Below are 12,757 nucleotides of genomic sequence, written 5' to 3'. Positions count from 1 at the left end.
CAGTAACATTTATTTTGTAATTCAACTACATACAACATGAAACAATTAACTCCCCGACACTCTCACAAACTAGTTTCTTAATAGCTTAGATAGATAGATGATAAGATAGTTGTTAACTTTAATAAAATTCATTTTTTGTCATATTTGCTTAAACTGTCACTACGTCCACATAGTAATACATGAGAAAGACATTTTGTAAATAAGAAATCATGTTGCTCCTCCTCTTCGTAGTGCTTCTAATTGCATAAACAAGAATCCACTGCGGCTGCAGGAAATCAACCAATCAGAGCTAAGGACTGTTGAACGCAGTTGTCAGTAATGCTGCTTTGAACTGCAGTCAAACTGTCAGTTAGGCAGTGCTGATCAAATAGGGCTCTGTTCCTGCATTGTCTATTTCTGTCCTCAAATGAAACATATCTCGGTGTATTGTTTATTTGTAAAATGAGAAAGTTGATCCAGCTGGTGAGTGGTGCTTTGTTTTCGACTTCACACAAACTTTCTCGTTTTATACTTAAACAGTACACTGAAATATGTTTTAATAACACTTGAGGAGAGAAACAGACAGTGTATTAACAGAATCTTGATTCATATTTGATCAGCATTGCCTAGTTTGACAGTTTGAACACAATTCACCAGCAGTGAATGATTAATGGCTGTGTTTGAGACTCCTGGGCTCTGGTAGTTTTTGTTTCATAAGAAGCAATATGAAGTGGCAGAGGTATATGATTTTTTTTCACAGGTTATCTGTCTCATGTACCCCTCTGTGAATGTAGTGACTGTCTCAGTAAATATCTCACAAAGTTACTTTCATAGAAGTAACCATCTACTAGGCCAGGGGTATTCAATTAAAATTCAAAGAGGTCCAGTTGCTAAAATTCCCTTCCAGCAAAGGTCCGAACCTCATTACAAAAATTAGAATCATGATTAATTGAACATTTTTACCTTGATTATGATTAATGAATGATTATTTTGTGTTTTTTGTGGTTTGTTTTTTGCCCTCATAGTTCACTGACACAGTTTCATGTGATCATGGTGTGTTGGAGTGTAATAAACATGATTTATTATTGTTTATTAAACTTTCCAGCATTATATAAATATTAAAAGCTCCATCCTAAACAAACTTCAGGTAAATTTAACCACGTTGTTCTGATAATAGGCCAACCTCTCCTGACTGCAGGACTCTGACTTCAACTTCTGTCAAACTTCTGTGCTATTAATCATTTTACTCAGGAACTAAAAACTTTTGAGTAGGCCTGCTTCTCCTACAGCTGCCAACATTCCCAGTTAGAGAAAGGGTGAAAATAAGGTCATGTGCTTGTGGCCCCAGGCCCCCAAAACATTACATCTGTCCCTGGTAGTAATATTGAGAGCTAGGCGTGAGCGGTTTGATGAGACATGGAGTGATGCGTCCTGGTGTTTCTAAATAATTCATCCAAAGTCTGATTAAACCTGAAACTAAAACAAAGTAGTCTGTAGATGTCTAAAGAAGTCACTTTCCACCTCTGAAAATGTGTCTGTTTCAGACACCATTTGGTGCTTTGAGGAGAAGCTGCGCTCTGTTTGTCTTGCTGTGCTGCTGTCAGACCCTCAGCTGTTTGATTCGCGGTGATGAAATGCTGTGGCTGTCAAACACTCAGCTGTTCCAGAGTCAAAGTCGTTCACTTTTTTACATGATTGTTCAACACTTCTGCCCTCGCTGTGTTTTGCCGTGAGATTTTCCTTGGTGTCATGAGAGCATGAGACAGAGCCCAAAAGCGTGAGATGCACGGCAGATGCACAGGAGTGGGCAGTCCTGGTGAGGAAAGGCTTAACAGAATTTTTGAATAACCGAAATACCCAACATGGGCAAGATTGTGTCGGTTAGAGGTTCTGAATGTCGGTTTTCATAATTTTTCGATTAATTGCCCAGCACTACTCCTTAAAAAATATTGTTCTCATTCTTACATTTTATTACAAATTGGCCATGGGTCCGGATAGGACAAAGTTTTGGTCCGGATCTGGACTGCGGTCCGCCAACTGTTGATGCCTGTACTAGGCCATCAGCTCAGAGTTTTTCCTCAATAACCTCCTAATTACTGCTTGTTAATATGCTCTGCTCAGTATGGGCCTAATAAGGTGGAAGCACAACAAGAAAATAAGTATTTTTCCCTTAAAGAAGTATTTTCCTGCTGGAAAGATAGTCTTTACATAAGATTGGGCTGTCTCTGCAGTAGAAAGACACATGTACTTTTGAAATTGGTGATAAATGATCAGAGAAAAAGGGCTGTGACATTTGATTTTGCACAAGAGATTGAAAACCTACTACTACAAAAATGCACTGCGGTGCACAAGACCAATCAGTTCTCCCTCTGGTTGGTGACGTAATGCAAGCTTTTTCATTTTTAAGCAGGAAGCAATATGGCGATGGGCTGGTAACAAACAATCTCAGATTACTGGTAAATGGTAAACTAAACATTTGAGGCAACAATCTTCGGGGGCAATCTGTTACCGAGGCATCTATGTGAACAGTAACCTGGGAAAGGTTTTTTGTTGCATCATCAATTCCAGACTTGATGTATTGTATCTTGTGTAAACGTCAGATTGGATTTGTACCAAAACACTGCACTGCAGATCATATTTATGCCTGACACACCCTAACTGACAAACATGTTAACCAAAACAAAAACACAATCTTGGCATGTTTCATAGATTTGAAAAAGGTATTCAGTTCTATTTTGCACACTGGTCTGTTTTACAAAGTGACTGAATCTGCTGTCAGGGGTAAAACGTAACATTTTTACATCAATGTACACAAACAATAGGTGCGTATCAAAACTGGCAACAAAAGGACAACATTTTTCTCTCAGAGGCGTGGAGTGAGACAGGGCTGCTGTATGAGTAACACTCTTCGTTTTGGCCACTGTCTTCAAAATAAACAGCACCTGGTCTCACTCTGTACGACTCTGGGTGCTTTCACATCAGGACTGTTTAGAGCAGTTGTTCCGAAACACCCCTTGACCCGGTTCGTTTGGGTACATGTGAACACAACAATCACTCTCTAAACAAGACAAGTGAATCGAACCCTGCGAGCGATTTGTATGTGGTGTGAAAGAAAACAAATCAGTCACAGGATTTCATGATAGGAGACGTGGTTTTAGCATAATTTCAACGGCTAAACTAATAATAAATCCATCTACTGATATTGACATCTTTTCACGATCCCATAATTGATCCTAATAAAAGCCAGCACCGCCTCTATGGGCACACACAGCAGCAGATCAGAGCAGCAGCAGCAATGCAGCAGCACGGGCGCACCTTTGTATTGTTATTACTTATTAATTCAGTCAGATGTCTCTGCTCAGCGAAGCTTTTCAAAACTGAAGCCTATTAAAACAGACCTGTGCTCAGCAATAGCACAGGAACGTCTAACTGGTCTTTCTTTCATCAGTATCACTGCAGAACTGGCTCAGAAGCCGTCATATGATTACCGACCTGGCAGCAGCACATGTGTACCTCTGTTGAGTTCCTCTGTAGTGGAGAGTTTATAAAGTTGTGTGATTTTTCTTCTGTAATGTGTGAGCAGAACATCGAAGCAAATACGATCACGCATCCACAGCAGCCCCTATAACATGCGATCACTGTGCAGTCTAATAAATGCTTACAATCAGTTTTATCATTTCTCTGTGAGCTCTTTGCAACACCAAAGAACATAAATATTAACCCTTTATAAGCATTAAAGTGCTGCATGAACCTCTGTCAGTCAGCCGAATTTAATTTCCCCGCATGGGTCCTGATGATGCAGGATGACAAACGCTGAAACTGTCCAGTTACCTGTCAGTCTCCTGTCAGTTACTCCTTTTGGTTCGTTTGTAAATAGTCTGTGTGAACAGGAACCGAACCAGAAATAAAATGCAACAGTGTATCATTTTCTCCCTTGATCTGGACCAAATGAACCAAACTAAACACAGCAGAACCTGGACCTGCTACAGCAGTTCTGCCAAACCTGGGCTCTGGTAGTAAACATGAAAAAGACAAAGATAATGATTTTTCACGAAGGATCCAGATCTCAGGGAAACACATACAGCTTCACATTAGGAACACATAGATTAGACAACTATTTAGGATTAATAATAAGTTCCACTGGAAGTTTCAACCCAGCAATAAATGAAGTGAGAGAGAGCATGCAGTGCTTTCTATGCAATAAAAAGTCAAATATACATCCACATTGCAATTCAAATCTGGCTCAAATTATTCAAATCTGTCATAGAACCAATTCTGCTCTATGGCAGTGAGGTGTGGGGTCCTCTTCCCTTCAAGAATTCTGCAAAAGCATCTCGAAGGAGCTGAATTAGGCCAATTTCACTTATACTTCAAAACTCAAAAAAGAGCAGCTGAGTATTGGCTTCATCTAAATAACAGTGACCCCCACTCCTATCACCACAAAGCTCTGCAATGCCAAGATCTGAGCAAAGACAAGAGTTCCCTCTCTCAGCTGATCCTGATGCTTAAACCAAACAGTCAACCAAATGTTAACACACCAGAATATAAAATTACATCACCAATCAGGACACAAAAAGTAAAACACAAAGCAAAATGCAGTGCTAACTGGTCCTTAAACAGACAGTACAATGTGGCAGATGACCTGACCACAGTGACTGACATCAAACACAGAACCACCCTGACAGAGCACACACTCAGCGAGCACAGCCTGGCCATCGTGACAGGCCCGTACAAACAACCATGGCTGCCCAAAGAGCAGCGCTTCTACCAGCAGTGAAGCAAGACAAAGTCGAAACAGAGCTGCACTTCCTGACAGAACATACACAATACCAGCCCGTCCAAACAAAGTATTTCCCCAAATTCAAACACAAACATCCTGATTTTGACCTCATCACCCACATAAACAAATTACCAATCCTGCTGGGAGAGCGCAGAGAGAGAATATGTCTTTACCTGCCGCACTCTGAGGGACAGTGAGTGACACACACACACACACACACACACACACACACACACACACACACACACACAGACTTTACTATTATTATTATTACCATTACCATTATTATTATAATTATCACTATTAGTAGTAGTGGTAGTGATAATGGTAATAGTAGCAGTAGTAGTGGTGGTAGTAGTAGTAGCAGCATTAGTAACATTGTTTTTTAATATTGTTTCTGATGTCTATCTATATGTTGGTTCATATAATGTTGACATTGGTTGTTGTTCTTACTCTATGATGTTTACATGTTTATGTTTGCATTTCAAAAACTGATCAGTTCCCTCTTTAAACCACCTGCTAAAATGTGCTTTGGCAATACTGTTTAAATTTGGTCATCCTAATGAGGCCTTCTTGAATTGAAACAAACTGAATTGAATTGAATTAAGAGACAGAGAGAGACAGAGTAAGAAATAGAAACAGAGAAAGAGAGAGAGACAGACAGAGACAAAGGCAGAGACAGACAGAGAGAGAGAGAGACAAAGGCAGAGACAGACAGAGAGAGAGAGAGAGAGAGCCGGAGACAGAAACTGAAACAGCGAAAGTAAGGCAGAGAGAGGTAGAGAAAGAGAAGGATAGAGAGGCAGAGAGAGAGAGGTGGGTCTATCTTTCAAACCGCCTCTGAACTCTTTGCATGTGTGATGGCAGGCGTACGGAAACGCAGCAGTAGGATCTGTGGTTGGAGCAGCAGCCTTATTTGATGTGAGACATGAGTGGGGAGATCTGGGCTCTGGTTAGATGGGGGGAAGTTTACCACACTTCATTTACACGTACTGCAGACAATGTTCTGATACAACTGCTTAAAAATCAACAAAGTATCACTTTAATAACACTTAATAAATATGGTCTGTACTTATGTAACAAAACACAAAACAGCAAGTGTTAATAGTGTCTCAGAATATGTTCCTCATCTAAAGTGAGGCCTCACTCAGAGCTGGTTCACTAGTAGTTTGACACTTTAACCCACAGGTTTCCCTTTCTAAAGTACCTCCTCTTCTCTCGTAGTAAATCCATTATAGCACGTAACTACAGCAGCCAACAGTCTTTCGCCTGAAAACAGCAGGTCCAAAGACGTCCATTCTCCTTTTTTCACAACAATGACCTCCCTCTCCTGAGAAAGTAAATGCATTGTCTTACATTAGTACAAATATGATTTATATGTGCACTCCAGGGGGGTGTACTACAAAGCGAGATTAGTGCCTTATCCAGGTCTGTCAAGTCTTTAGCCAGGGTTTCCTGTACTACAATGGTGGCTCTCCTATAACCTGTCTAGATCACCGTGGTAACTTGTGTGGGAAACTTAACCTGGTCGGGAGCAGAGCATCACTTCTATCCAACTGGAAACGTGCAGCTCAATTAAGAGTGTTAACAACCTTATCTGAATTGGTCGCACATAGTGGCTGCACCGATAGTCTGGCAACCTGTCCAGGGTGTACCTGCCTCTCGCCCAATGATAGCTGGGATAGTCTCCAGCCCCCCCGCAACCCTTATGAGGACAAGCGGTTACAGTCAATGAATGAATGAATATTCAAACTAGCATAAGTGCTATGTTATCAGTCCTCACCAATGTTTATGTGGGATGGATTTTCTAGGGAACCTGAGTGTCAAACTACTTGTGAATCACTGATGAGTGAGACCTCAGTTAGAATGAAGGAGTAATTTAACACTATTAACACTAAGAATAGACCATATTTATTAAAGGGGAACTTCACCCATTTTCAAAATTAATGAATTATATTCCTGTAATCTAAGGCAGTCCCAAAATACGAGTAGACATGAACAACTCTCTCCCATACCAAAATCTAAAGTGCCGAAAACCAAATAAGTGATGTCATAGGGTATAAAGTCTGGAGCTCTTCCATCGGCAATGAATGGGGAAAGATGTTCTGGATGACACTGAGAGTACCCAGGGGAATGTTCTGAGTCTATGGGAACATTTTCTATTACAGAACTGAGAGCACTACATTAAAATAGAGTTCATTTGTATTTAAAAAAAGAAAACAAACATTTGGTGGGTCCACAAATCAGACGCCCATTCATTGTCAATGGAGCAGCTTCAGACTTAATACCCTGTGACACTGAAATTTTGAGACTTACTTCTCTGGTTTCTGGCTTTGAGAGGGAGATGCTCATGTTCAAATTTCTTGAACTTTCCTGGGCCATGGAAATAACATATGTAGCATTCTGTATTTAGGTGATGTTCCCCTTTAGGTGTTTTTAACAAAAGGGAGAATGTCTGCTCTTGTCTTTTAAAGCCCAGACTGAGCAGAACCTATGTGAGTGTAAATAATTCACAACAACTTCCTTACTTTCTATCAATACGCAGTAATAAACGGGTTACTGACAGAACACTGTTAACAGTCTAGCAATTGTAGAATATGGTCATGCAGAATAAGGCATGAGACAGCCCTTATGTGTTCTTCATGCAACAGATGGTCAATATTTTGCACAGCTAATTACCTTTAATTCATTTTAAAAAAATAAATCATATCATTTCATTCATTATTTTAATCATTCATTTCATGCATTATTTTATTCATTCATTACTTTGCACCTCACCAGAACTGCATTCTGCTCTGCCTCTGAAGCAGCATTATACTTGAAGAAGCCTGCTCCCTATTTAACCTGCTCCTAAAACCTGGCACTCCTTACTTTAACATCATCAATATTGGGTGTGCCAATTCATTTGGAGGGCCAGATTTGATGCTTTGGTGGGTCACTTCCATATGTTTGACACCCCTGTATATATAGGCCTAAATCCTGAATCCTTGTGAATGACAGTTACCCATCAAAAAGCTGCATATGAGCCCTTCCTCAGCAGAGCCAAAGGACTCCCCTGAAGTGACACTGCACTAGCAGCACTAATAGCACAGGCAGCACTAGTAGCGCAGCAGCACTAGCAGCTCCAGCAGCACTAGTAGCATTAGTTGCGCTAGAGGCACTAGCAGCACTAATAGCAGTAGCAGCATTTGCTGCGCAAATAGCACTAGCAGCACTTAAAGCACTAGCAGCCCTTGTAGCACTAACAACACTAGCAGCACTAATAGTACTAGCAGCACTTGTGGCACTAATAGCACTAGCAGCCCTTGCAGCACTAGCAATACCAGAAGTACTAGCAACTCAAGCAGCTCTACTAGCATTAGCATCATTAAAAGCACTGGCAGCATTTGCTGCACTAATAGCACTCGCAACACTAGCAGCACTAATTGCACTAGCAGCCCTTGCAGCACTAGTAGCACTTGCAGCACAAGTAGTATTAGTTGCCCTAGCAAATCTAGCAGATCTAGTGGCATTAGCAGCACTGGTAGCCCTAGCAGTACTTATGGTACTGGTAGCAATAGCAGCACTAGCACTATTAGCCCTATAGCAGCACTTATAGCACTAGTAGCACTAGCAGCACTAGTAGCCCTAGCAGCACTTATAACACTAGTAGCACTAGCAGCACTTATAGCACTAGCAGCCCTTGTAGCACTAACAACACTAGCAGCACTAATAGCGCTAGCAGCAGTAGCAGCACTAGCATCCCTAAAAGCACTTGCAGCAGTAGCAGCACCAGTAGCCCGATTAGCACTAGTAGCCCTTGCAACTCTAGTGGCTCTAGTAGCATTAACACCGCTAGCAGCCCTAGCAGTACTAGCACCACTAGCAATACTAGTAGCACAAGCAACTTGAGCACCTCTAGTAGCATTAGCAGCACTTATAGCACTAGCAGTATTTATAGCACTAGTAGCACTAGCAGCACTTAAAGCATTATTAGCACTAGCAGCACTTATAGCGCAAGTAGCACTTGCAGCACTAGCAGCACTTGTAGCAGTAACAGCATGCTTCTCTGCTGACACTGATTCCATTCTTACAGATAGCAGTTAGTAATGTTAGCCCAGATGAAAAGTAGACTACAGATGTCATCTCCTGTCACTTGGTATCATCCTGAAAAAGCATGCCTTGGCTTTATTTCTCTCCTCAGGTTCTCTCTGCTCTGGACATACTACAACCTCCTCACATTGACTACTTTGAAGAAATGTATCCTTTACCATTGACTGGTTTCAGGAATTCCTGTATTTATGTGTTGTACAATCATTATAAAGCTGTGGCTAGACAGCACAGGTTATTTTCAGGTCATGGAATGGCTCTGTAGTGCTTCTAAACAACACAACCTTCTAAAACAATTCTTTGAGCTGTAACTTTATTAGTTACAGCTTTTATTATGCTACAGCTTCTCCTACTTGTTGGATCACTAAAGCAGATAATAATGACAAACAAAATCTTCAATTGTAAAGCAATTTCCTCAAAAGCATAAAAATTCATTCTTGATGTTGAAAACCCCTGACTTCCCTTTAAGCGTCTGGACAAAACCTTAGCTAAACATACGTAAAATGTTGTTTTCTGTGATATTTTTGTATGCTTTGACTTGGAAGTAGAAATTGACAATGGAAATATGCTGAGAGCAGGAGACAGCAGCTAATGTGGCCTCAGCTTTTGACTGCAGCGGTTGTGTACTGCAACTATAACAAACTGGTCTTGTGCTGCTTTTTGGCTGCAGAGTGACATAACGCTCGTAGAACATAAAATTTGACATTTCTAGTATGCTCCTGGATGTAAAATAAAAAAAAAGGCATAATGACGTAAGTGCATTGGAGTGAACCTGCTCCTGGAGTCATGTGGCAACCATAGAGGCCCTGCTAATACTGAGGCTTTACCCTCATTTTCAGAGAAAAAGTAAAGCTTCAGAATATCAACATGATTTTCCAGTGGTTCTCTGTGAGATTTGCTGTTTGCGCTGTTGGATGTGTTCTTGTTTTTTTCCATTCACTTCCCATTGGTCAGCTATGTGGTGACTGAACTGATGCAAAGTGACCTCCATAAGATCATTGTATCACCACAGCCTCTGAGCTCAGACCACGCCAAAGTTTTTCTTTATCAGATTCTACGAGGTAGGTTCTCTTTCATTGGTTATTTTTTATTTGCAGTAGTAACAAGCACTCTGTACACCTGGAATATGAATACGTAGTACTTCAGTAAAGGGCTGATGTCCTCAGAACTCCTGTAAATCTTAAGTTCAAATAAACTCACTCAACTACCACATTAGAGTTGGTAAGCACTCTGTTAGTTCTGGTTTCAAAAAAAGACTTGAAAAGAAGATTGTAATATCTGATATCTAATGTATTATCTTGTCCTCCATCTCCACCACCAGGACTTAAATACCTTCATTCTGCTGGCATTCTACACCGAGACATCAAGCCTGGCAACCTCCTGGTCAACAGCAACTGTGTGCTCAAGGTGCGTAGAACAGGCTATGTGGCTGCTCTTGTTAATAGAGCTTGGCAATGTGACATCATCATGCAGTGCATTGTGGATGTTGTTTGGGTCGGAACAGGTGGCCACCCAGCAAATGAATATCTAACAGGTAATGGTGAAAGATAGCAGTGTTGCTTATTTAAGGCTCATTTTTTACCCAGTGTGCTGAAAAGTATTTCAAAAGACAGTGGATTGTACAGGGAAACACTTTTAGCCAATGCAAAAAAAAGGTTACATTGAGAAGATTAACTTTATCAGAGGAGCAGATCCCTAAGAAGTACCAAAAGAAGACTGGCTTGTGTGGTGTTAGTGCCTAAACTGTGCCCAAATTGTGATTCACAGTTAGTCGTGTAGTTTAGTGACATAACACCCACCAACACAAGTCCTTTCTCCCATGCTATTTTGACCGGTTGAATGTGCGTTGCATTACGGCTCCACTGCGGATTTTCTCCATGCTCCCCTCATCCATCAACTTCCACTGTTGGCGGTTTGAGTCTGGCACAGCACAGCACTGCCAAATCAGCTGGAGTGGCGTGACTGAGGAGTTCCTGTGGTTATTACTGAATCATGCACATTATATCAGTACAGAAGAAGTAGGAACTAAGTCACAAACAAGGTGGACAAAGTCAAACTACCTTTATGAGCATCTGCCATTGTTTAAATGGCAAGAAATATATGGAGGCAGCTGTTAAAATGCATGGGTGGACAGCCCAAATATAGTCTGTGTGGGAAACACGGTCAAACCGTGCCACATGATGTAACACTTGTTGTGCCCTGTGAGCAGCACACACAGTGGTTGTTTGCGCTCGAGCAGGAGAGACAAGCGTGCTTACAGAGCAAAAGCTCACAGTTATCGGAATAAAGCTGCAAGGGAAAAAAGGGTACATAAGACTACAACAGTTGGAGTAACCTCTGAACGACTTTCTTCCAGATCTGTGACTTTGGTCTGGCCCGAGTGGAGGAGTCAGACGAGTCACGACACATGACTCAGGAAGTGGTGACACAATACTACCGAGCTCCTGAGATCCTCATGGGGAGCCGCCACTACTCCAACTCAATTGATATCTGGTCTGTGGGCTGCATCTTCGCTGAACTTCTGGGGCGACGCATCCTCTTCCAAGCCCAAAGTCCCATTCAGCAGGTAACTGAGGACATCTAAGATAAGATGAGACAAGAGAGAACCTTATTCATCCACAAGGGAAGTTTGACATACAACATTTTTACTTATACAGGCGTACTTAAAATGTAACGAAATGCTCTAATAGTGGTCATGGCCTTTAGAGCTCAGGTGGATGGATTGTCCTACAAAAGGAGGTGCACAACAACAAATGCATATTGGCCTTGAGACACCCATACTTGTCACACTATGGCTTGTTCTGGCAATAAGATTAAATTGGACGTTTTTTGAGCTGCTTCTGTGATCAACAGTAGTCAGCTGACTTTGACAGGTGTTATCCAGTGGAGCTGAAATGATTAGTTATTTTATTGATTAACTGATATAGACAGAATTGAATTGGCAGCTGTTTGTGTTAAGTAAAAATGCCAAATATTCAGTGGTTCCAGCTTCTTAAATCTGATTTTTTTTAAATAATGTATGAGAGCAAACTGAGTGTCTTTGGGTTTTGATTGGACAAAACTGGCAACTTTAATCTGTCAGATGGGCTCTGGGTATTAATGAGGGGCATTTTTCTCTATAAGTGCCATTCTGACATTGAATAGACCAAACCATCAATTTATAATGAAAATGATCATTATCGAGTTCATCAGTTATTATTTAATTAATTAGTTATATCTTTATTTCTTTATGATTTTAGATGTCATGTTCTTATGTTAGATTTCTACAACTTTTGTTATTTTTTTGAATAATCTCCAATAAGCTTTAATTTCAAAAACAAAACATAACAAAACCAGATATTTAGGCATGTATTGCCTAACAACTGTAGACATTTCATATAATCTTGATATTATATGTGGTTTGTTTTGCGTTAGAGTACCAGAAAATAAAATGTTACTTTCAAGACTAGATAGGCATAAGCAGCTATGATCAGGATCTAAGCAGATTTTTCAGCATTTGGATACTTGTCTCTACTTTACTTGACAAGAAGCAAAGCTCTTCTTCAGTGGTGCTAATCACTATGAGCTGATGCTCTGTTGACATACATTAATCTACTTTCAAAGACATTCGATGAAGCTCATGACGTGCTGGGAAAACATATTTAACATTACTACATTTGTGTCAAAGTTTTATGTTGTTCAAGATCTGAAATGCGTCCTATGTCCAGTAATTTATACACAAATACTGCTACGGTGTGACAAGTGTCTAAACTTATTCTGGAAATACAAAGATTCAGAGGTAAACTTATTTTTGTTTACTCCCTAAACCACTGACAACATGTCTCCCAAATTCCAGAAAAATATTGTCATTTAGAACATTTCTTTGCAGAAAATTACAGCTGGCCAAAATAACAAAAAACAGGCAGTGTT

General features: G+C 40.6%; 1 protein-coding gene across 1 annotated transcript in view; it reads left to right on the top strand.

The window, feature by feature from the left end:
• nlk2 (nemo-like kinase, type 2) overlaps window positions 1–12,757 on the top strand; it is a 49,906-nt gene that overhangs the window by 17,796 nt on the left and 19,353 nt on the right. Inside the window, exons 3-6 of the mRNA XM_088079367.1 lie at window positions 8,943–8,998; window positions 9,803–9,909; window positions 10,170–10,255; window positions 11,205–11,414. Of these exons, the coding sequence (XP_087935493.1) occupies window positions 8,943–8,998; window positions 9,803–9,909; window positions 10,170–10,255; window positions 11,205–11,414 (459 nt within the window). The remainder of the gene's footprint in view (window positions 1–8,942; window positions 8,999–9,802; window positions 9,910–10,169; window positions 10,256–11,204; window positions 11,415–12,757) is intronic.

Source organism: Plectropomus leopardus, chromosome 6 (assembly GCF_026936395.1).
Source record: "Plectropomus leopardus strain MGB_pleo_1.0 chromosome 6, ASM2693639v1, whole genome shotgun sequence".
NCBI classification, from domain to species: domain Eukaryota; kingdom Metazoa; phylum Chordata; class Actinopteri; order Perciformes; family Serranidae; genus Plectropomus; species Plectropomus leopardus.
Note: the sequence above shows the minus strand (reverse complement) of the source record. Positions and strands in the feature narration are given on the sequence as shown.